The sequence below is a fragment of the Danio rerio genome, chromosome 9 (assembly GCF_049306965.1).
Source record: "Danio rerio strain Tuebingen ecotype United States chromosome 9, GRCz12tu, whole genome shotgun sequence".
In the NCBI taxonomy this organism is placed as follows: domain Eukaryota; kingdom Metazoa; phylum Chordata; class Actinopteri; order Cypriniformes; family Danionidae; genus Danio; species Danio rerio.
The window spans coordinates 8,202,117-8,228,086 of NC_133184.1; the positions used below are offsets into that span (position 1 = coordinate 8,202,117).

The window sequence follows — 25,970 nt, forward strand, 5'->3', positions numbered from 1 at the left end:
TTACCAAGATACAAGGATACTTTTGCACACTGTTGGAATATCTAGCCAATTCCATGCGTGTTCAATAAGAAAAGGCCTGGAGAGGGTTTTCTTCAATGCCAAAAATATTAGTAATTTATTAGATACAAATGAATAATTCGATGACAGAGCTCTGGGTTACATTACCCCAATGCAATACAAGAATTACATTCAAGAGGTTTGCAACTAACATACATTTCCTTACTCTAGCATATATACACAACTGATATTAACAGGTGGAGTTTTGGTGTAACGTCATTTGTCAGTCATTGTTCAGTCCTCCATTGGCCGCACCTTCGACATACTTCCTCTTTTTCTACGAATTCTCTGCACAACAAAAAAACATACAACTTTCTGTGTTCAGTGTTCAGTTTTAACACCTCTTTTCAGACAGGAAGTTTCTGCAGAGCTGAATTTAATTTTGGACCCGCATCTATCTACTTCTGCAAAAATGCTAATTAGTATGCACAGCACTCACCCACAACATTAGAAGTTCAGTTAATATATGACCCTTACATGACCAATACAAATAATTGTTTGATTAAAAGAAAAAGAGACAAAAATTATTTAAAAATGATTCCTATTATCCAACAACACATTAAACCAAAATAATGACTCGATTTAATTGTTTTTGTTTCAGTGTCAGTATATTGCTTGTGTTTACATGCAATGACGTTTAAGTTTCACTTCAAATATCTTTATGTTTCGAGGATGAACAAAGGTCTCAAGCGTTTGGAACAACATGAAGTTGATTCATTTTAATTTTGAGGTGAATTTAAAATTAGGGTATTCTGAAAAGTTAGTTTCCTTGTTTTTATAAATTAATTTGATTATTCTGTGATTGATGTTTTAAGAATGTGTACTTGCTTGACAACCCAGTTATTGTTTTTTATGTTATCTTCATTGTTAAGGAAACACCCATTCCAGTTAGTGTAGTACGATGAAATCTCGGCGCGGATATCAATAGACAGCTTGACATTGGTGTATTGATTTTATCATGGCTGAGACTAATCTTCTCACATTTGGCAGTCGCTTAGCACCTTCACTGCCCATCATGCTTTAAGAGGGCACATGTGCTTCTAGCCTCATAGTCAGTGAATATTTAAAAATATGAGCATATGACTGATTAATGACTTGCTACTTTTGGGAAATGGTAGAAGACACCAGAATAATACCAATCAAGATCAATGGCAAAAATGGCACTAGACAAATCATGTTCCATTTAAATGTGTGTAATTGTTCATTCTTTTGTTTAGGGTTGTTGAAAAAAGTGGGAGAGGTAATGATGTGGCCAACCGTGGGGGGAACCGACCAATTCGGCATTTTCGCTCCAGCTCTGTGCCTCTACCCCTGGTAATGGACAGCTTGGTACACTCCAGCATTGGGGCATCAATCAAAGCAGCCCTTCAGCCTACACCACATTCCACTGATGAAGGCAATGGAGGAAGCCTTTCCTCTCCACGAAAACAACCTCCTCCCAAACCCAAACGAGACCCTAATACACGTCTGAGTGCATCATATGAGGCAGTGAGTGCAGGCCTGAGTATTGCACCCAAAGACAGCCCTGCTGAGGGTCAAGCCTCTCCGTCGGGAAGCCCACCAAACACCCAGCTATCTCCTTCTGATTGTATGTATAAATATCCATTCAAACAGGCACTACAAGGCTAAAAGTATGTGGAGACCTCTACAAGTAGAAAGTACGTACTGACCTGTAATAATTAACTGAAGCCCTAACTGAGGCAATCCATTCCTGCATCTTAAGGAAAAGAAATTGCAGAAGATTTGATGCTCTTAGGAGGAACTAATGTATATACTTTTTAATTAATTGTGATGTTCAGATGACCACATACTTTTGGCCCTGTGGTGAACATTTTGTTAAACAAAGAAAAAATGTTTTCACCGATCTCAATATTCAGTGCTGTTCTTGGCATTTGAGTAAATTGATTTTTTTCTCTTTCCTTTCTAACCCATCCATCATCCAACAACGCCTCTAGCTCTAGCTAAACCACGCCCTCACAGTGATGACTACAGCACCATGAAGAAGATCCCACCCCCTAAACCCAAACGCAGCCCTAATACCAAACTAACAGGTTCCTATGAGGAGATCTCTGTACCCTCCCCTGCACGCCCCACTGACATGAAACTCGTCAGCCTTGTACGAGGCGGCCACTGCTTGGGGCTTATCCAGCGAGCAGCATCTGCAGATGGCCCCCATTCTTCTGTGCTTAGTCTCTACCCCTGCCAGGATGAGGAGGATGTGTATATTGAGATGGTAGGGGCTTCACGGGCCCTTAGTCTCGCCGACACTCATAGCCCAGAACCAGGCGAGGCAGTTTACGAAGAGATGAAATACTTCCCAAATGACGAGATAGTGTCAACTCCAGTGGTGAAGCCTGAAGCCGTCAATCCCACTCCACTACCTGCCCCAGTGCTAGAAATTAAGAGGCCTGTGACCCTGATTGAGCAGTCAGGCACACTTGGAGGAAAGCAGCAGGGCAAGGATGGGATGCCATGTGACATCCCAGCTCCATTCCCCAACCTCCTTCCACACCGTCCACCACTTCTGGTCTTCCCTCCATCTCCTGTGACCTGCTCTCCTGCATCAGATGAGTCCCCTCTTACCCCTCTTGAGGTGAAAAAGTTGCCAGTGTTTGAGACCAATCTCAACTACAGCAGTCAAGATGGGGGCAGCCCACTGTCCCCCCAGTACACCCGACAAAGGGCTGACTCTTCCCCAAGTCTTTCCATCCTGATGCCAGACAAGTCCACGCCACCATTGACTCCTCCTCCCCCTCCTCCTCCAGCAGTACTTCCACCTCCCTACCGCCCCCCTTCTCACTTCCCCTTCCCCCCTGAGCCGAACTTCTTGGCCCTGACTCGTGCAGCTTCTGTGGCTAGCACAGAATCCCCCAAAGTCTCACATAAAATGGGGCACGGTCTGGCAGAGACACCCCCAAGCAGTTCTAAGCCTCCCTTCTCCCCAGTAAAGACGTCGCGGCCAGAGCCCCGCAGAGCTCACTCCTGCTCCTCTTCCCCGCTCCTCTTCAACCCTGCCAATGGGAGACCCCTCACCAGCCCTCTTGATGAGCTGAACACTATTTTCAGCTCTGGGCGCAGCCTTCTCCGCAAGTCCACCACAGGAAGAAAGATCAGAGACAGCGGTGAGTGAAAGCCTGTACCTTTAGGTGCAATGTATATTAAAGGTGTTGTAACTCCAGTGCTGTTTGTGGCAACGGTTATTAGACACTTCCCATGTAGTTCAGCCACTAAGGCAAGCAAAGCAATGTTAAAAGCACCACAAAGCAACAATATCTGCACAATGCTTGCAGTTGTCTATAGGCATAGCAAGCTGGCATACAAGAAAGTGTTTTACTCCCAAAAAGTAGGTAAAGGGCAACGCTGTGGCGCTGTGGGTAGCATTATTTGCCTCACAGCAAGAAGGTCACTGGTTCGAGCCTCGGCTGGGTCAGTTGGCATTTATGTGTGGCGTTTGCATGTTCTCCCTGTGTTCATTTGGGTTTCCTTTGGGTGCTCCGGTTTCCCCCACAAGTCCAAAGACATGTGGTACAGGTAAATTGGGTATGCTAAAATTGGCCGTAGTGTATGAGTGTGTGTGTGTGAATTAGTGTGTATGGATGTTTCTCAGTGATGGGCTGGAAGAACATCCGCTGCGTAAAAACATATGCTGGACAAGTTGGCGGTTCATTCCACTGTGGTGACCTCAGATTAATAAAGGGACTAAGTCGAAAAAGAAATGAATATTAGGTACTGTCATTCATATGTATATGTATTACACACTCCAGACACATGAATCACAGAATTGTCTTGAATCACATATTTTAATAGCTCAAAAGGAGTTTGTTCTAACCAGCACACATGGTCATGCTTAGTTTGCTACAGGAGAATTAAAATAGTCTGGTTGAATTATAGAAAGTTTCCCAGCACTCTTTTGGTTAAATGTCATAGCATATAAGTGGTTATTGAAAGGCACATCCTGTTTAGTTTGGTTTTTCTGGATTCATCCAGTGCCAAGCTTTGTGTTTGTCAAAAACAGTGAGGTCAATGATGATAAAACAGACATTTACCATAAAAGCCACAGCACTCTCTCTCACATACCCATTCAGCTGAAGACAAAGTGTTTATGCTAGATGGTGGTTTAGGCTGTATTTTACATCTGTTCTGGATGAATTGCGCTACAACACCACAGCGGCCTTCTTCAACAACTGCCCTTAAAGGTCTAAACAGAGGCAAAATGATCAGGAATGGTATTCACCCATGGAGAAACTAATATATAAAGCATATTAAGTAGATAACCATTTAAGGAAAAGATCAAGAGTTAAATGTCACATTAAAATAAGATAATTTGATGAGGAGGCGTTCATAGAGAGGATATTGTGTGTGTGGCACCATTGCCTCCGCCTCTTAACCTTTGTATTTAATTAAAGACCCTTTAGCTTGCATCTACTTCCATCATGGATTTATGAGCGCGGGTCCCATATGACCCTGACCCACATGTGCAAAATAATTACTGTAAATTGTGTAAGAGGCTGCATTTTGTTCCGCAAAAATGCAACTGACGACTCTAGTCTAAATAATCTTAGTCTGCATGTATGGTTATTTGCACCTAAAGGGCAGCATAAAAGCCATTTGTTAAGCTGTCAGACATTTTCAGACAATCAGCAGTCTGTGGTTTGTTCTTCTTGCCAAGATCACTAATAAGCCATACAATTAGCTTACCAACCACTATGACAAATTGCATCAACCATGATTAAACTATATATAGATCTAAAATAAAGATAAATTCAATGATTTAGACTTTCCTTTGAGTGCCAAAAAGGATTGCAATGTTGTGATGTGTCCGTCTTATGTTGAAAAGCATTATCTGAGATGTTATGGTGGCATAATCAATAATCTTTAATTAGTGGGTGCCTGTACTTTATACAATAATTGCTTATTTCCAATGGTTAATGCTGGCTATTGGGAATATTTAGATAAGATTCACTTTTATACACCACATTTTTTTTTTTTTTTATTCAGGATTTAAGTTATGTTGAAGAAATACATTTGTTGTTGTTTTGTTCTTAGTTTGTTAATAAATAAATATATACACACACATACATGCACACATTTATATATTTATATATATATAATTTATATATATATATATTTACACACACACACACACACATATATATATATATATATATATATATATATATATATATATATATATATATATATATATATATATATATATATATATATATATATATATATATATATATATATATATATATATATGTGTGTGTGTGTGTGTGTGTGTGTGTGTGTGTGTGTGTGTGTGTGTGTGTGTGTATTTAACAAACTAAGAAATGTCAAAACAAAACAACAAAAAATGTATTTCTTCAACATTACATAAATCCTGAAGAAAAAGTGTGTGTCAATGTCTTGATTCGGTTTATTGTAAAGGGCACAGGGGGTATTAGCTCCAGCTACATAAATATTACATGGACAAGAGATGATGTAGCTATGAAATATTAAATATCAAAGTCTCCAGGTCTGCTGACGGATGTGAATCGCTGCTATGTGTGCAAATCCCCAGAGTAATGCGTGGATGTGTGTGTGCGTGTCTTAAGGCTCACTCGGTGTCATTCCAGAGCAGAGGAAATTACTTCTCTCATTGCTGTACATGTGCACGAGTGTGTCTGTGAAATGATCAAAACATTAATCTGTCATAATACTTGTGAAAGTGTCATGCTTGAGGAATATTTCAAAAGAGGTTTACAAAACAGCTCAATCCTCACATTGTCAGTTTATCAATTTACAGAAATCTTCATTCTTATGGTGGCACTTTTTCTCTAATTTAATTTGTCCTATTTGATAAATATTACTTAATTATTATTCTTATTGTGGAATACATACATTGTTGTACATCAATCCAGAATTACATTATTATTAGTAGTAGTAGAAGGAGTAATAGTAGTAGTATACCAATATGATAAAATGTGTAAACACTTATTATTATTTATAGTATTATTACTATAATTCTGCAAATATAAATAATAATTCTACTAATGAAAATTATAATAGTTGTTGTTATTTTTATTATTATATAAAGAAAATGTATGGTAAATCAATAACCATAATAGGTTAAAAAACTAAATATGTAAACCTATGTCAGTTTAAACAAATTGGAAAATAAAACAAAATAAATAATATATGTATTTTTTTTCTTTACTACTTTCAACTAATAAAAGTGTTTAATTAGCCCAGAGCATCTCTCATCTGATTACTCAAAAATGCTGATGTCTTGTGTAGTGTAATGTGACAGTTTCATCAAGTAAATACATGTCAGCAGGAGTCCAGACACAAAGCTGTGGTTAATGAATGTCTGACAACCACAGACACTCAGGACATGAGTGAGAGCGTCTGTAATGGAAACAAGGCTTTAAAGCGGCCACTCACACCCTGAGCTATATCCATCCCTGCGGCGCTCAGATCCAGCAGACCTGCATACCGACAGGCTTAAACATCCACCGCGCTTCGGTCAACATCACCACACGACTCCATCATTCCCACAATTCCTGACCCCAGCAGCTGCAGAAACATTATTGACTTGAGGTGGCAGGTGTGAACATGATGTCACGTCGTCACCGAACAGGAACATGGACATTACTGATCAAAAGTTTGAGATCTGGTAGATTTGTTTGAGTGATTTGTTTGTAAATGATTTGTTAAATGAGCAATAGCACATGAGTAGCAGTGCGATATGACTGTATATTGGCACTGGTGGGAGGCGTGTGTTGTCCCCACCATTGATGATTTATAGTCATACGGCACTGCTACAAGTGTGATATTGCATTTAAACAACAGTTTGACAGCATAATCATGTGTATAAAAAAAGATAATCAAACATAGAATGTCACAAAAGCATGTTTGTATAAGGAACTACTTTCTTCCGCCATTCATTCATATCTGCAACTGATGGTTAGAACAGCAGAAACTTGCTACTTCATACATCACTTTAGAGCTAGTATTTGAATGATTCTCTAGCGATAATGTGTTAAGTGACGACAAAACGCATTTTAAGATTATGAGGCTGAACAGCATGAAATGCCATCAGTCTACAGAGATGTCCCAGTATTACTCTGTTGCAATCAGGAGATCACAACAATTAACCCAGAAAAAGCCAAAGCAAAGCAAACTCTAGCATATTACTATGGTATAAATACAGCACTACAACATACAAAAGAGAAAGATTAGACCTATTTACAGACTTAGAATGTCACTTACCTGTTTTATAATTTGTTCAGCTGAGTTTTTCTACCTTAGGACTTATTATGCAGTCTTTGCTGCCATTTTATGGCGAACATCAACCATCATTTTCTTTGCCCTGCAGATGGCCGCTAACGTGCTATATCTCTGAGATCATTAATATGTTTTAAAAATCTCTTTTACTAATCTAAACAAATACATTCTCACCTAAAAAGCCTCAAAAGTACATTATGTTATCCAACAGCTGCAATGTTTGTCAAACTAGTGATCTTACAGGGACTTTATAGGTTATATAACTCATATAGTATATAGGTTATATAACTCCTAAGTGAGCTTATTCCTCTTCCTATAACTTATGATGATGTGGGCAAAGTAATACACAATGGTGAAGAGGCTGTACAAGTCCTGATATTGCAGAAAATTGCACGCCTATCAGGTAATCAGATTTGAGAACCAGACAACTGTTGTATAATATATATATATATATAGTAAAAACAGAAATTGTGACATAATATTATAATTTAAAGGAATAGTATTTTATTGAATGTAGTTTAAAAATTTATGTATTCCCAATGTTTTATGTCATGGAATGCTTCATTTTAGTGAAAACAGTACCACTGAGAACTTTTATTCATGTTCAAGTTTTTATTCATGAGGACGTGTCAATTTTAAAGAAATATGTAATTTTTAAATAAATTATTGTATGTTTACATTATTGAAGAGAAATCAAAGAAAAGAGAATATATCACAATTTCCACAAAAATGAAGACTGGAGTAACAATACTGAAAATTCAGCTTTAAATCACAGATATAAATGACATTTTTTTTGTTCTTTTTTCTGAATTGAATTTTTTTTTACTGTATTTTATATTGATTCTAAACCTTTGACCGGCAGTGTAGGTCAGAGATAGGGTTGGGCTGATAGACTATGCCATCGTCCATTGCCGATGGCCAATAGACAAAACGATGAGCAGATGCTGAGCTGCATGGCCGGTTCTCCACCCAGCCCCTGTCGCAAACCCGCTCGCGAAAAATACACACTTAGGCCCCGTTTAGACTAATACGTCAAATACGTCTTAGTGTTAAAATTATATTTTAGAACGAAAATGATCCACATTCACACCATTTTACCTACCATTTCTGAACAGCCCTCCGTCTGCTGAAAAAGCAAATCATGTGACTACACACACACACTGTCATGCGCTCGCCTGAGCTCCAGTGTACAGTGCAAGTTAGACAGTTTATCAAGGATGTACCGTTGGATCGCGTCTCAATATAGTTGTTAAATGTGATACTCAGACATCCCAAGTCTCCCGGAAGTTCCCGCAAACGAGTGATAATCTCCCGGAAATCGCGCGTCTCCCTCCCGGTCCTCAAATAAGTCACGCACACTTCTCACCCCTCACCACCGGATCCCTCCCCGCTCTTCACATTGAGACCACTCTGTCAAACAACACCTCCAACATCCCCCGCTTTTCACATGACAACGATGCCATCGTCCATCGTGATGTTTCAAATTAGACATCGTACGATGCCAAATTGGTCGACATTGCCCAACCCTAGTCAGATGTCAGAGTTTGATGGTCAGTTGGGGCTGAAGCACAGCTTACATATTGTCTTTATGTGAATCAATGTATTTTGTTTAATGGTTATATTCTCTTCTATTCCATAGGACTCTCGAATTCCAACATTAACCTGCCAGGTCGAGAGGATCAGGGCCCGATTTCCCCATCGGCACAGTTGCAGGACAAAAACGCCAACAACCACACCTCTCCCAACTCCTCAAACCCTGCACCTATAGAGAATGGCAACCAGATCTCCAACGGTAATGACACACATGATGGCTTAAGGCTAATTATTACAATGGGTCTTATTTAAAACAAACACATATGATCCACTTCAAATGTTAACTATTGCATATTGTTATTCCTATGAGTCGTCTGTTTGTGAATCAGCCTACACTGCTAATTACATTCAGTAGTGTGCGTTTCATGTTGCGTGAAATGTTTTTAAGCAACTATTGTTGTCATTACTACAACAATTATAATTCTGATATAAGTGTGAGGGGGGCGATGCAGTGGGTAGTGTTGTCGCCTCACAGCAAGAAGGTCGCTGGTTCGATCCTTGGCTGGGTCAGTTGGCATTTCTGAGTGTAGTTTGCATGTTCTCCCCATGTTGGCATGGGTTTCCTCTGGGTGCTCTGGTTTCCCCCCACAAGTCCAAAGACATGCGGTACAGGTGAATTGGGCAAGCTAAATTGTCCACAGTGTATGTGTGCAAATGAGTGTGTCTGGATGTTTCCCAGTGATGGGTTGCAGCTGGAAGGGCATCCTCTGCGTAAAAACATATGCTAGATTAGTTGCCGGTTTATTCCACTGTGGCGACCCCAGATTAATAAAGAGACTAAGCCGAAAAAGAAAATGAATGAAAGTGTCAGATCAACACCCACACATATCAAAACACAAAAAGGGCATTGGTCAGTGTTTGTCCAGATGTTTATCCACCCAATTATTCAAACTCAGTTTCAGGTCACTGATGCCTCAGCCTTGCCCCAAGGTTTGTTAACCAAAATAAATACGAATGACAGCCAATAACAAAAATCTGAACTCTAGGTAAAGTCATGTTATTATTATTATTATTATTATTATTATTAATAGGACTGCTTGATACTGGAAAAATCTGACATTGTTATATTTTGTTCTGCAGGGATGTACAAATTGCGATATGAATATAATTTCCCCTGATGCCTTAAACAGCTCTATTTGGAAAGAATTCATTATTTTAGATTGTTTATGATGATTTTGTAGGGCACTGCATGTTATTAAAGTACAATAAACACACTAAATCATATGCATAGAATAAAGCACAGATAAAAGTGAAGTAAATTAAAGGGGTTTTCTGTTGAGTATCTGGGTACAGAAATTCAATAATTACATATGAAATAACACTGCATAGTCTTCATTGTATAAATCATTAAATACGACTGTTAAAGTGCCTAAATGGTTTAAATTTTCTTAAATCCCTAAACTTTTTAGTGACTCCACAAATCACATATTCTGAAAGGTGATTCTTAGATGATTTTAATCCCAATTAGACATTGCAGATTCTGTGGTGTGACAGTTGCAGATTCACACATTCTAATATCGATGCTAAATCGATATATTGTGCAGCCCTAATTCTTATTATTTATTTTATGGCTCAGTACAGCCATGTTGAGAAAACTGCTTTTTAAAATCCACAATGACATTAAAATCTATCGACACAAACTGTTAAAATGTTATAAAAGAAACGCTAAAATGTTTTCTTTCATTGACCTGAAAAAACAAAACCCCACTGGAGATGGCACAAAATCTCAAAACTGACAGGTGCATGAAAAAAAAAAAAAAAACTTTTTTTTCTGAAAGGAATGGTGCTAGACTTAATATTGTTCTCTCTTTAAAGAGCCGTCGGATGCTCAGGGTCTCTCTGCCTCCCCACACAAATACACACACTCTCGCTCTGCTGGCCTTTTGTCCTCTCAGTGAGGTTAATATATGTGTGTGGGGGATTAATGTTCATATTCCACATGAGGGGCTGAAGCAGAGAGTGGGTGGAAGTGTTAAACAGCCCGCAGTGACCTGAACGCTCAGCCATTACATGCCTGCATCTTAAAGATAACGGTATAAGAACTATATGTGCTCTTTCCTGGAGAAAATACTAGTGCTCGCAGGGAAGCAAAAGAGAAGTGTTAAAGATTTACGTACCTCAGGTTGTGATGTATATGATTTAAAACCAAGTCTTAATATTCTCGAACAATTCATGCAGACTTTATACACAATTTATTGACATATGTTTTGAAAACTATAAATTGTTTTTATTTCTTTTATTTCAGTATGTTGATGTACTTTAAACTGAACCAGAATATTTTGTAGGGCAGGATTTTAACTGTGCGCATCATTCACTTGTAGTGAATTAAAAGGAGTGCGAGTAAGAATATTGTGGTTAAAGCTGTCAAATCTGACATCATCAGAGTAGGGCCAGCACTCCAAACATGGAAGAAAATGGTCAGACTTTGATTGAAGATTATCAAAAACAAACTTTTTTTTTCTTTCAATGGATTTACTTGAGCAGATGAATTGTTTACACTAGCAATGTGCTCTAGCAAAATAAACATTGTACATTTAGATTTCACATGGGCTGTTTAACTTGAATTCTTAAAATTAAATCTCAGAATTAAATGGTTATATCATTTTAAATATGAAATGAAAAACTAATTTGAATTATTAACAATGCTGCACTTTAGAGTTGTGAACCTACACTAGTCTCGCGGTTCGGTTACGATCATCATGCAATCGATTCGGTTCAATTCAATATCTTGATGCATCACGGTGCATTGACGATATTTTCCATATGCAGTTTTATATTTTTTTTTACAGCACAGCAATTCTTGTATTAAAATGTATGAATATATCAATATATTATTTGTAATACTATTTTGTCCTTTAATACAAACAGTCAGACATATAAACTGTGCCTTTAAAAACTCAAGTACATGCACAGAACAGCAAATGTTAATATCCCACAAATGTTAATATCCCACGCGCTTTGAGCTTTCTTTCTTGAGTTCTTTCTTACACCCTTTTTTTTTGGTCTCGAGCTCAACAGAAAGAACTGCGATTGGCTCTAACACACTGGCACTGTTCACCTATGAGTGACACTGATAAATGACAGAGGCAATCACAGCGGATCCCTGATAGACGCGGGGGACTCCCTCTGCAAACATGCGCTCATGTCTGTATACAGAAGTAACTATCGAAAGGAGAGGAATAGTCATGCCAGCAGGTCAAATGGGCCACAGTGAGAGAGAGAAATTAAGTTTAATTTCATTTTGTCAATCGCAGTGAAGCAGGGGCTTCTGCTGTAAGTGTCAAATTGTGTGAAATTGTGCACAGTTTCTGCATCATTATTATGATTATTACTTAACCAATATCAAACTGTCTGTAGCTGTGTCGAGGTGCACTGAATAAAAAAAAATATTTTAACACCCCTACTGCACATATACTCAAAATAATATTTGGGTACACTTTAAACATTATTTCAACATTTCTGAAACATGCCAGTTTTGACAATTTATCGTTTTGAAAAGCGTGATCTTCTCTGATTGGCCAGCCATCCACTGCACTTTGATTGATCGATACTTGAAGCGTGTGACGGAAATGTTACGCCTTTGCAACCTTTAGAATTTCAGGCTAAATCAGATCCGGGAAATGCAGATTACCAAGCTATTCGATTCGATTCGTTGTATTTTACATACAAGATTAAGTTGTTTTGCTTTTACAATGAAAGAGACTAAAGCAGCAATACAAGCAAGCTACAGCTTTTTTGTATGTACATAGTGTTTTGACAATCTCAATGACTGACATAGATGTGTGAGGGCATGTTGGAATGAGATATTTCAGGAGGTTGTGGACAATAATTTAAAAAATATATCTCTTTGAGAATTTTACAGAACTTATACAACCCTTATACAAGTCAAAATGATTAATCCTCCTGTAAAACTTTTTTCCTGTAAAAAAAAAAATATATAGTTATTTTAAAAATATTTACCAAGTGCTGTTTAATGGAGATCTTTGCTTTTCAACACATCGTTAAACATAATAGTTTTAATAACTTGTTTCTAATAACTCATTTCTTTTGTCCTTGCCATGTAGGCAACACATAAAACTTTACTAGTTATTTTGTAAGATACTAGTATTCAGCTTAAAGAGACATTTAAAGGCTTAATTAGGTTAATTTTGTTTACTAGGCAAGTTGGGTCAATTACGCATGTCATTAAACAACAGTGGTTTGTTCTGTAGCTAATCAAAAAAAAAAAAAAAAATCTCAAGGGAGCTAATAATTTTTACCTTAAAAATGGTTTATAAAGAATAAATATTTTATTCCAGCCAAACTAAAACAAACAAAAAAAATAATATAGCTAATATGGTGAAAATGCCCTTGCCCCATAAACATCACTTGTAAAATTTTTGAAAGAGAATGGAAATTTCATAGGTTTAATAATTTTGACTTCGTCAAACTTTTGACTTCGTCAAACTTTTGACTTTTAACAACAGTTTTAATAGCTCATTTCTGAAACTGATTTGTTTTATATTTGCCATGATGACAGTAAATAATATTTGACTAGATATTTTTCAAGACACTTCTATACACCTTAAAGTGACATTTAAAGGCTTAACCAGGTTAATTAGGTTAACTAGGCAGGTTAGAGTAATTAGGCAAGTTATTGTATAACGATAGTTTGTTTTGTAGACTATCAAGATAAATATAGCTTAAAGGGGCTAATAATTTTGACCTTAAAATGGTGTTTAAAAAATTAAAAAATGCTTTTATTTTAGCCGATATAAAACAAATAAGACTTTCTCCAGATGAAAAAAAAATATCAGACATACTTTGAAAATTTCCTTGCTCTGTTAAACATCATTTGGGAATTATGGGAAAAATAAATAAATAAATAAAAAAAATCAAAGGGGGGCTAATAATTCTGACTTCAACTGTATGTACAAACAGCTTGTAACACTCATACAAACTCTTAATTTCTTCTTTTGCAATAGGAACTCTGGAAGACGAGGGACACCCAAAGCCTATGGCATCCAGCTCCTCAACGTTACACAGGCACATGGACAGCCACCACACTCAGGTGAAGCTCCACAAACACACACACACACACACACATGTCTGTCATTCAGGGCTCCAGTGACCCCAAATGGCAGATGTAATCATGGGTAATGAAAGTGAGAGCGGGTCCCTTGTCGTCCCGGACTCAGCACTCTGCCAAATGAAATGAGTGAAGGCGTATCTGCAGATCATGTTCAGAGATGCATTAGAGGAGAGGAGCTGGTGGCGCTGCGGCCCGGAGCAAGAACAGACCTAAAGCATCAGAGTGTGCCCTCTGTGCCGCTCAGCAGCTCACTGTGTGTCCTGAAAGCAGGGTTACCCTCACTAAACATCAAAACTTAATGAGCTGCTCCAAGAGCTTTCTACCGCAATAACACTAGCGGTCTCAGCTGCTCTAACTGAACTCTACAGTTTGGCGTTCACTTCATGTCAACCCTCCTGTTTATCCCACTATCATCCTATCATTAAATATTTTCCCTTTTTTATCTTGGAAGCACATTGAAATCATTATAAAAATGTCTGCATTCACTTTCTATTAATTAAAGCTGTGTCGATCATCACTCTTCATATGCAAACTCTGAATCAGTGAATAAGCACTGAATGACAGACACGGACCGCGCATTAGCTTCTGTACACGGCATTTAAAGAGGAGCTAAAGTGCAGGACGCTTTGGGATTCGGGTGCGTGTTCAAACAGACAAATACACTTAATAACATGTAAACATGTCCGTTCTGCATGTTTTATTTTAAACACAACTGATTCTCTCTTAAATGAGCACAAACAGTTACTAAAGTAATCAAATGCTTGCATCGTAGATCTGTGCATCCTTAAAGTGACACCTCTGTTGTCAAACAAAACAAAACGAGAGATTCATTTGCTGCTCTTCACTTGTTTGATAACAGAGGTGTCACTTTAAATGGCGTGTACAGAAGCTGATCTGGGATCAGTTTATCATACGGAGTGCGTCCGTCACTGCGCTTATACATGAATTCACTGATTCAGAGGTTGCATAGGAAGGGCAATGATCGACACACAGCGTTAATGGAATGTGAATGCAGACATTTTTATATTCATTTCAATGTGCTTTCAAGATTAAAAATATGGGAAAATACTTAATGATAGGATGATAGTGGCATAGAATGGTGAAATACGCTAGAATCCTGGCAAAAATGGGAGGGTTGTATGTAGTGGACAGGAAGTGTTTGTGGAACAACAGTTTTGCGAGGGAACTTAAAAAATATATTTTCCTATCACTCAGTTTTTTTTTTTTTTCCACCCATTTATTTTCCCCACCATCATGTCCCTTTTGGGTCTCCGTACTTCTGCATACCTCGGTTGTAATAGGTGGTTACTTGAGTTACTGCTACCCTTCCAACAGCTGGAACCAGCAGTCTGGCCATTCTCCGCTGACCTCTGTCATCAACAAGGCATTTGCAACAACAGAACTGCCACTCATTGGATATTTTTCTGATCATTCTCTGTAAACCCTAGAGATGGTTGTGCAGACCAGCCCGTCTGGCACCAACAACCATGCCACATTCAAAGTCACTTTAATCACCTGTCTTCCCCATTCTGATGCTCGGTTTGAACTGCAGCAGATCATCTTGACCATTTCAGAGGTGAAATGTACAACTTGTTTCAGACAGTATTGTTGTTGTTTTTTTTTTCCTTTTCCTTTTCATTTATCCAAAATATGTGCATAAAAATAAAAATTGTCACCAAAAAATAAGTTGTGGCCAAATTAAGACTCAAAATTACCCCAGAGTGGATGAAAGTATGCCTAGCAGCACACAAGGCAATTAAATATGTTATCTTTCTTCTTCTTCTTTAGCCTTAGTCCCGTATGGTTGCGGGGTCGGCTCTTTTGGAACAAGTCCTCAATTTGTCGTGGTTTAAGGCTTGGTCAGGATGAAGTTGTGCGGCGACAAGTTCAGCATGTAGAGTATCAAGCCATCGCTGCTTTGGAAGACCTTTCGGACGTTTTCCTTCGACATTAATGTTGAGGCCGGTCTTCGCAAAAGAGTATTCGCTTGCACGTAGTGCATGGCCATACCACCGAAGGCGGGCTTCTTGCATTTTGTCTCTGATTGGTGCTACACCATATCACTGTCGGATGTCATCATTGCAAACATGATCAAAACGGGTGATTCCGCTGATCCATCGCAGCATTTTCGTTTCCATCACAGCGAGACGTCTTCGTGATTGGCCAGCATTCAGCTCCATACAGTGTTAGCTAATCTTATCTTCCTATTCCTAATGATATTTGGTGACCAAACTCTTAAATAAAACAGTTTTGTTTAAATGAAACCTTTACTGTAAGCATTACACCACTATTTAGAAGTATAAGGTCTAGAAATAAGAATCTAAAATACCTGTTCATAAATCAAATCTCAAAATAGACATGCAGTTATAGTTAAATGTGGCACATTTACGTGTGCTTTGTGATGCGCTCTTTTCATTTGCAATCTCTCTTTACATAATCTTGGATCAAATGATATATATGACCTTGACTGTAAATAATACACGGATGATTGCCAGCGGCTGCCAGATAAAAAGCTCCAATGAATCACGACTGAATCTTCCTAAATGTCTAGCTTATAGATAGCTCTGACCGTGACATCCATGGCATGGCATGAACAGTATGCATTGTATGTGACTGTCAATCACTCAACCGGAAGACCGTATTTGGATCTGCGGCCAAACACACAGGATATGAGGTTGGTGCATATGTGGGGAAAAAAAAAGAAAATATAAGCGTGCACGTGCACATACGCACAGCGATAGTCAGAGCAGACGCCATCTGTTAGCATGATGGGATTGGGGACAGATATATGGCACTGTCACCTGCTGACAACAAAGAGAGAATTCTTGGATTTATGGCAGTCAAATCCTCGTTTTATAAGCTTGTGTGCTTTAGTAGGTAGATCCACGTATCACCATCTGACTGAAAAACCCAGTGAGACGCAATTCCAACCAAGAGTCTGCATAAAAGTTATAATAGAATTATCGGTTTTACAAGAAAATACCATTTATACACCAAATACTACATCCACTTTTCCCAAAACAACATTTAGATCACTGATTCTCAGAAAGTGGGAAGCATTTTAAGTCTGTCTGGGTTACGGCAGCACGATAATAAAGAAAAAAAATACGATATTTGATTTTTATTGTTGATTATTACGATAATCATATTAAAAAAATATGCCTCTCTAAAAAATGCCATTCTTTTTAGCTATGTTGTTAAATCATGTGTTTATTTGATGGCATTAGAATAACAGCAGCTATTCTGATTGGCTGTTGTCATTTTCCTCTATGTTCATTAAGTGGGGATGCAGATAGTAAGACAAATTTAAATAACTAACGTATAAAATACATTTTATTTATTACATTTCTGTGATGCATATATTGTAAATATTACTGTATTACTGCAATAATGATTGCAATAATGATAATTTTGTGATATATTGCCCTAGTCCAGGGGTGTCAAACTCAATTCCTGGAGGGCCAAAGCCCTGCACAGTTTAGTTCCAAAGCTGCTCCAACACACTTACCTGTAGGTTTCAAACAAGCCTGAAGGACTCAATTAGTTTGATCAGGTGTGTTTAATTAGGGTTAGAACTAAACTGTGCAGAGCTGCGGCCCTTTTGGAACTGAGTTTGACACCTGTGCCCTAGTCGGTGGAGTCTTTGTGTGATGCACAAAGAAAGATGCTAATGCTTCTGTTCAGAAGTGGTTTGTGTAAGAAAAACATCCTCTAGTACTTTCAATGGGGAAAATGCCGAAAGCAGCAACATTCATTGCATTTGGAGTCTAATTTTTTTGTCCGAAATGTTTGCAAACTAAAATATAAATACAAGTGTTAAAGCTACGTTATCCATAGTCTCAGCCACACACAAATGCCAAACTCCGTTATAAGCATTTTGTATCGGCAGTTTTTAAAGTTTCTTTTCACTTTCTTACAAGGCATCAATGTAGTCGAAGACATCTCGCAAGATTTTTGGAGAAGAGATCAAACTTTTTTTTTTTCCTCTTTTCATAATAGTTAATAATAGTCTGCATAATCTCCCAGCTTTACTCACCAAGTCATATGCGAGTTCTTGTAATGGAAATGTGCTTTCATAATAATTGAAAGCCAGAGACCACCACAGTGCACCTGTCACTCTCTTTATGTAATTGGTGGTCCCCTACTGAGGGCCCCACATTACGAAACTCATGCTGACCTGAAATGATTTATGAATATGTATAACACTCTGGCCTTGAGGTGCTCTTCCATAAAGGGGAACATGCACTTGTTGTAAACTTGTGTGTGCGAATTATTAAATGCAAAACAGTTCAAAGGGTCCCTAAGTGGAGACTTGGGGTCTCTCTCTCTCTCTCTCTCTCTCTCTCTGATTATACAGATTTCCTAGTTCTGAGATGGCCTCAGTGTTATATTTTCCAATGCAGTAAGTTCATGTCATTATAGTAATGAATACTAAATCCATAACTAGTCCATCCTGCACTGGTCCAGGTCCTACAAAATGGCAGAAGGAAATTTCATATTTACCGGCAAAACACCCTTAAGAAACACATGCTATTGAACAGTCATGTTTAATTCTTTAGGAGTAAGTGGGGTTGGGGGTGAGATGTCTGAATATCACTGTTGAGAACCGGGTAAGTAACTGTACTGTGGTAATGGAGCGGTCACTGTACTATGGAGGGGGTTTCGAGCAGATGCTGCAATCGAATACTATACCAAAGTTTGTGACCCGGTGGAGTTTTCCAAGAGAAATAACAAAATGGGAGGGTGGCGGGAGATGCATCTAAAATACTTCAGGGAAGACTTCAGGGAAAAACAGAAGTGTTGAAAGGTATGCTTTAAGCATTACTTTAACAACATGGATGTAGTCAGTTGTATTTATTTTTGTTGAACCCATCTATATACAAGTGTTTAATACCACAATAGCTACATTCCCCATGATGCCATACAAAACATTTCACCACAGAGTTGCAACAAGTAAAATTCACCAAAAGATCTTTAGATCTCTCAGTAGCAAATTACGTAAAAGTCATGACTGAGCCACCCTATAATCTCAAAATACCTTAATATTTATACTGTATTCATATATTTAGTTTTATTTCTCCAATTGCTAATGTCCTTGTCAACAAGTTTAAATTGCAATGCTTCATGGGATTGTATTTCTTCCCCTTATTGAAGCTTGCATGTGCTTGTACTTATCTTTTTTATATAATGGTTTGCTTCAGATCTTACTTTGTAATGTTGCAGTTCAACTCAGAGCTGGCTAGATTGGTTGGAAATGGTTAAAAATGCAACGACAACGACTTTTACAAAAAAACATCCCTGTTATAAAGAAAATGGAAGGTAAACACTTCAGAAAATATGGTGATTGAACACTAATGCACTCTCCAGTATGTGCTTTAACAATGAATTTGATTTCTTCTATGACTAAACCAACCAGAGCATGGGCAGATCATTATCATTTGTTCTTTTTCAGAGCTTCCCACATGTAACACTTCATGGATGGCTTTCATTATTTCTGACTGTTTGTATAAGACTTCTGTTTTGTATAAGACTTCATAATAGTCTATGTCTGGTTACAGGGGCTTACTGTAAGAATAATAACCCCTCAGTTATAATAATAATAATAATAATAGTCCCTCAGAAGATCAAGACTGTTGATATCTCACCCTCTGCATCAGCCATATAGTGCCTAGCAGATAAAATCCTCACAAAAAAAGAACTGTACTGCTTAGATAAGAATACTCTTGAAATTGAAAGAGAGCTAGTTATTGTCCTCGTTTTTGAGAGCCAAATAGTGAGGTAACTGCAAATTAACATATCATTCTAAATTAATTTTGAGCACATTCTACTATGCAAAGCATTATTATGCAACATTATGCCATCCCTAAAGCTGTTGCCAATTAAACAGGCATTACATCTCAACAATGCCACATTAAGTATGTCCAGTGGAGACGTCTTCATTGATTTAAAGACGGTAATCCAGTATTGTTTTACGTCAGCCAGACCAAACTGTCACATTATTCCACCTTGAAGTCTCAAGCATGTACTGAAATGTAGGGTTGCATTTTAGGAGGCTAACAGGGTAGATTAAGCACTTTGCATTTCACTAGGGACACCCGAGATGCTTTGTACCTCAAGAAGCACTGGATGTCACAGGCTCTCTGGTTACCAGATCCCATTCTGTCCTCGGTTTCCTGCCTGTGTCACATGATAGGGGTCAAGGTCACAGGACTGCACGGAAACCAGGAAGTGGATGTAAATAAAGAAAGACATATAGATGCTGGTCTACAGATATCCTTAATTACGTTGTTGTTCAGATGCAGAGCCTCCCCCCGCACCGTAAATAAAAATCTTTAATTATTTAAATGCACAATGAAATATTCACAGCAACAGAATTGTCCCCTACAGAGGGAAGTGAGCTACATGCTAGTGCTCTCTGAAACTGGACACTAACCTTTTAAACCACATCAACTAGAGTATGTAATCACTCACTATCAATACTCTGGTAACTTTACACTGACGTTTCAGATTCGCCACACTGTGCCGGATAAGCTGTCATAATAAAACGTTACAACAAACTATGCTAAAGCTTATCCCACATCTTAGTCTTGACGTTTTAATCAAAGTGGCGTCAAATGACAGAAGACCTTGTGTGTAAGAAAAAAATGTTTGATTTAATTTTGGTTTGAGCAACTTCCTTTTTAATGGCAAGAAATTACAATGTCAGGTTAAGTGATGAGGGCCCTCACTAAACAGACTGGAAAAAGCCAATCAGTAGAGCTGGGCGATATGGCAAAAAAATTATCACGATCATTTTTTTTCATATCAGTGATATCAATATTTATCACGATAAACGTAAAATCTTTATATCTATCAATTTTATACAATTTTCAGTATGCCAATCGCTTTTTGCAGCTGATTTATCACATTTAGTTAAATGTTTTAGCTGTCTGACAATATAAATAATAAAATAATAAACAAAAGAACAATCTAAATTCAGCCTTTACAGTTCAAGTTTTCAACAACCAAAGACATTACAAGTTATTGGATATTATTGTTCAACATCAGAAAAAGTAATAATAAATCTGGTTTGGAAAAAGTAAAGGTGAGTTAATGGTCACAGATTTTTCAGTTTCGGATGAATTTGGATGTATTAGGGTGAAATATACTTTAATATATATTTTATTTAGGGATGCTAACGATTACTTGATGATCTATTGATTGTCAATAACACTTTAATCAATACATCTTATCGATGACTGATTAAACATGGACATGTAAAGGTTTAGTTATGCTTTGCGCTGTGAGACGCGTCCACGCATTACATAATCAATTGTGTGCAGTTTACCTTATGCAGTCACCCTCTTGATGTCGCATATAGCAGGACGCATAAACCCAGTTATGCGCAGATCTCCTTTATATTCGCGGATGCCTCCCGTTAGTGATGTAAATGGCCGTTATATCTGCGGGCGCTGTGGATAAACCGCAGTTCGGGTAATTAAAAACATTATAATTAGCTAATTGCAGGTCGGTTGCGGGTTCATAGCGGGACATGGCAGTGGATCAGTGGAAAAGCAGAGAGTCAGCTTAGCATTATTCACTGCAGTCTAAAGCTGGCCGCGTTTCGGAGGCGAGGCGGAGATGGCGCGGCCACACAGGGATATAAAAAAGCGGAGAGCGCGCTTTTTCCTTTGATCTTGTTTTTGGTGTATTTTGCTGACATGATTAGGATTTTCGTTGTTTTTGCTTAACTTTTATTTGGGTAAAATTATTTTGCATTACTTTTGCCCACTTTGAGAAATTTTGTGAGCTTTGTTCATTTTTATTTAGATTGATTTGTATGTTTTTTTTTTTGGCTCGGCTCTTTCTCGACAATATTGAGCTACCCTAACTCCCCAAGTTCACTCTTTTCTCAGAGTAAGGTGGATAGGGAAGATGTCGTACGACTTCCATTTTACAAACACATAGAAAATGTATTGTTAAAGACATCAGGCAAGAGGTGAACGTCATCTTTATTTTATTCAGAATAGGGAAGAATGCAGAGCACTGCGCTGAAGGACTTTTTTCTTTTCATCAGTTTTTAGCGAGGTAAGGGGTTATTCATTACCTGGTCCGAACCCAAGTTCGATTGTCCCCGCTTGCTACCTTCACAGCTGGTTTGTGTTCATACTGTCTATTTTCCAGTATGCTTGCGTCATCGAGCTGCTGTTGTGTGTACAGCTGTTGCTAGGTGATGGACGGCCATCGAAGCCAAGGCTTCAAAATGCAAAGACATATGCACATCATAGTTGTTCTGCTTCTACTGAATCTTTTGATTTTGGTAACATGCAGAGACTGCAGAAGTTGAGCAGAAGACAAACAGACATTATGTAATGTGTATTTATATAGCACATTTATTGTGTATGGCCATACACCCAAAACGATTCACAATCATGAGGGGGGAGTCTCTTCACACCACTACCAGTGTGCAGCATACACTTGTTAGTGCGCTCACCACATACCAGCTATTGGTGGAGTGAAGAGACAGTGATAGAGCCAATTTGGTGGATGGTGATGATTTGGAGGCCATGATCGTAAGGGGCCAATTGAGGGACCCTGGCCAGGACACCGGGATTACACCCTCACTCTTTACGAGAAGTGCCATGGGATTTTTAATGACCACAGAGATTTGGGACCTCGTTTTAACGTGTTATCCGAAAGACACTACATTATCACTGTATCTGCACTGGGTAAGTCCCGCTTGTCACCAAGGTAACAAGGTGTTACACAGACCTACACACACAAATAAACATTATGAAAACTAAAGTTTGTTGTACAGTTGGTGGTTTAATTCTGTTATTTTGTATGATTCCTCATATCTGAGGTAAACCTTACCCCAGACCATGCTTTTCAGGCGGACTCGGCTACGGTTTGTGGGTGCACACCCGAGTTCAGAAAACATTGTTTACACTAGCTAAACGAACCGTATTTTGATGTCAAAAGAACCTGGGTGTGAACCAAAAGTGCTAGAGTGAAAGCACCCTTTGACTAATGAACATGCACAAATTGATAACTGTTCACAGGAATGCTGACAATTTATTTATTTATTTTCATTTATTTATTTATTTTTTGGTCAAAGCACAGAGATATGATCTTATATATCTGTTGCTTATAAATAAAATGTATAACACAACTGTCAATTGGTTAAGAATAGTTATACACTAGAGAACCAATAGGGATCAATCACCATGGCAATATGCTCAAAAAAATTGTGAATAGATAGCTAATACATGTCACTGTGAGCTATTTGACTTGCTCGTGCTTTTATATTTCTTTAATGCATGGCAAGCCAATGACTATAGCCTTTACGTATAAACTTTTAAAGAAAGAGCTACTGTGAGCTGAGAGTTTGTTAACAGATAGTATGTGCATTTGTTGGTAACAACTGAATTTGTGATGATAAATTGCAACACTAATGTTGTAGAGAAGATTTAAATTTGTATTTCTTCATTTTTAATTTTACGTACTGAATGGGATAGTAGTTCTTCTTCTGATTTATAACCTTGTACCTTTGCAAGTATGTCAGATGATAAACGATATTTTGTTGCTAAATGTTCTAGCACCGTTATTGTAATTAATGTATTCTCTGGTGTCTTCAATATTAACTTGCTTATAACTTTATTTGATGCTTTAAATAAATTCTGTTTAACCTTTTTCTACATAATACAGGTATGTAAAATCAAACTTCTTAATTACAGTAACCTAAATCTGAATGTGGATTTACACATGTTTCAGATTGTGCCTGATGAACTGATCAATTCTATATGATTTTTTTTAAAGAAAGTACTGTAACTCTCTTTTTGTGATGGCCAAAGGTCTATCAAAGATCTGACTTGAGTAAAAAACAGATGGCAGTGTCGATGTGCTCCCATCACTCAAACGTAAACCCACCAGAGGTCATCCTCAGAGGGACGCTCTACCTCTTAATGTCCTTATGGCACTCGGAAGCAGGAAACAGCCTTTTAATGCCCCTTAACATGTATTAGCACACGCCTGCTTCATATTTCCCTGTCTCTGTTCTCTGTATCTCACTTCTCCTCTCGTCTGGCTCATCCGCTTCTTATTGATCCACATTGTAGCGTCCCATAACATGCGGAAGATCATGATGTTTAATTATTGATCAGCTTGGTTTTGCCGGAGATTGCGATTGGGAGCGAGAATGAGGCGAGCACAATCTGGCCTTATCAGAATTCAGATCCGGCGGGTGCAGAAGATTGCTTTGAAAATGACAGCAGGAGGAATGAAGTGTTCCCGGACAGGCGCTCTGGTAATGGAGTATTCTTGCTCCATGTCTGAAAGTGATAAGGTCTGAAGAGGCCATCTCTTCTGACAGAGCTGCTGTGTATCACGCCGTCCTGTAGATACGGAGTGACATGTGGAGAAGCCTCAGATCCGACACAGAAATTACTGTAGAAACAGTGACCTCAAAAAGTGTTTGGACACATAAAGAAGACTTTAAAATGTGTGACTGACCTTGAATTACTAACATGTCAAATCCAGTACCATCTATTTTAAAGATGGAGGGCTCCTCTGTATTGTGTTCACTGTAATATTGGTTTTAATACCACCAACCAGCATAATAAGCTTATTTTCATCTGTTGAAAATTGTGAAGTTGTTAAAAGAGATTTTTACACTACCAATGATGCTGTACTAAACCCCCCACCCCCCAATCAGAAGGTACAGGGTACCCCCCGGGATCCTCCAAATGAAATTCAAAGCTTTTTTAGACCTTTTTAATACAATTATAAATGAAATTAAATGCTAACTTCGTACCCATTAAGACAAAAGTATGAGGGGAAAAATGTCAAATCTGTAAAAATGTTGAACCCTAGAAAATAATTATGTACAAGTGACTACTTAAATTAAATAAAACATTATATTTCAATTATCAGTTATAATTAATACATACAAAACAGCGTGGTCTTCCACCCAGTAGCGAATATGAAGGTCCAACTGCTTACTTTTCATCATCTTATTGAGACTATCGTCAAACATGGCCACAAACCCGTTGGCCTTATTGACCTGGTCAGTCAGTTCTTTAGTGATAAAAGGAGCCAATCCGAATTTAGTAATAGATGCAGTTTTGTTGCTTCCACACGAGAATGTAGTTGCAACCTCGGAGTCAGGAAACATGGTTTTGAAAACCTCTGTAATGTTCTCAATCGATGTGTAAGAGTGGTGCTCAGAGATTGTTTTAAGGACCCACATCACCTCTGCCCGCAGAGTTGGTGTTGAGCCACATTAAGATATAATGTTCCTTGGCTGTGGTGGCAATGCTTAATGTAGAATTTTTTCATTACTGATAGCCAAAGCCGTTTCAGTAAACGAAGAGGTATCCGGTGCACAGAACCGCACAATAGGTGGTTAGTGCTGATAAGCAGTGGTGTGTTTGGCACCCCTCATATTGGAGTCCAGGGCCGTAATACCCATCGTTGTTAGCTTAAAAGATTTCCAGCACCAACAGCAGTAGGCGTCGTGGTCATTTCCTGGCACAGGTTTGACTTAAACGTAATTGGGATTCCTTGGCCACAGGGGATTCAACCGACACTTTTAGTCGACAAACTAGGCTAGCGACTATCTTGTTCTGTACCTCACTTGCCTAGTAATCATAGCATTTTCTGTTATGATGTGGAGCACGAGATGCACTCAATGTTACACTGCATGAATTTTTAATTAGCCTACATTAGTAAAATTTTATTTTGTTAACTGTTAAAGCAAAAATAAATGAATAAAATTAGACCTTTGTAACAAAATTCAAGACTTTGTATACCAAATTCAAGGCTATTAAGGCCTTAATTTGAGATTATTAAATGTAAGACTTTTTCAATGCCTTTAAGACCCCGTGGGTACTCTGAGGTATTGGCATACAAAATCCAATCTCCCATTTAAAGGTTATTTCAATCAAAAATTTAAATTTTGTTATGAATTATACACCCTTATGTCATTACAAATCCCAGAGAC

The 25,970-nt window shown here is 38.1% G+C and overlaps 1 protein-coding gene across 13 annotated transcripts in view; it reads left to right on the forward strand.

The window, feature by feature from the left end:
* Positions 1–25,970, forward strand: part of myo16 (myosin XVI) — a 357,150-nt gene that overhangs the window by 312,809 nt on the left and 18,371 nt on the right. For all 13 annotated transcript variants that reach the window (XM_073912461.1, XM_073912457.1, XM_073912458.1 and 10 more), the window contains 4 exons: positions 1,275–1,645; positions 2,013–3,179; positions 8,966–9,118; positions 13,884–13,969. In XM_073912461.1, coding sequence (XP_073768562.1) covers positions 1,275–1,645; positions 2,013–3,179; positions 8,966–9,118; positions 13,884–13,969 — 1,777 coding nt within the window. The remainder of the gene's footprint in view (positions 1–1,274; positions 1,646–2,012; positions 3,180–8,965; positions 9,119–13,883; positions 13,970–25,970) is intronic.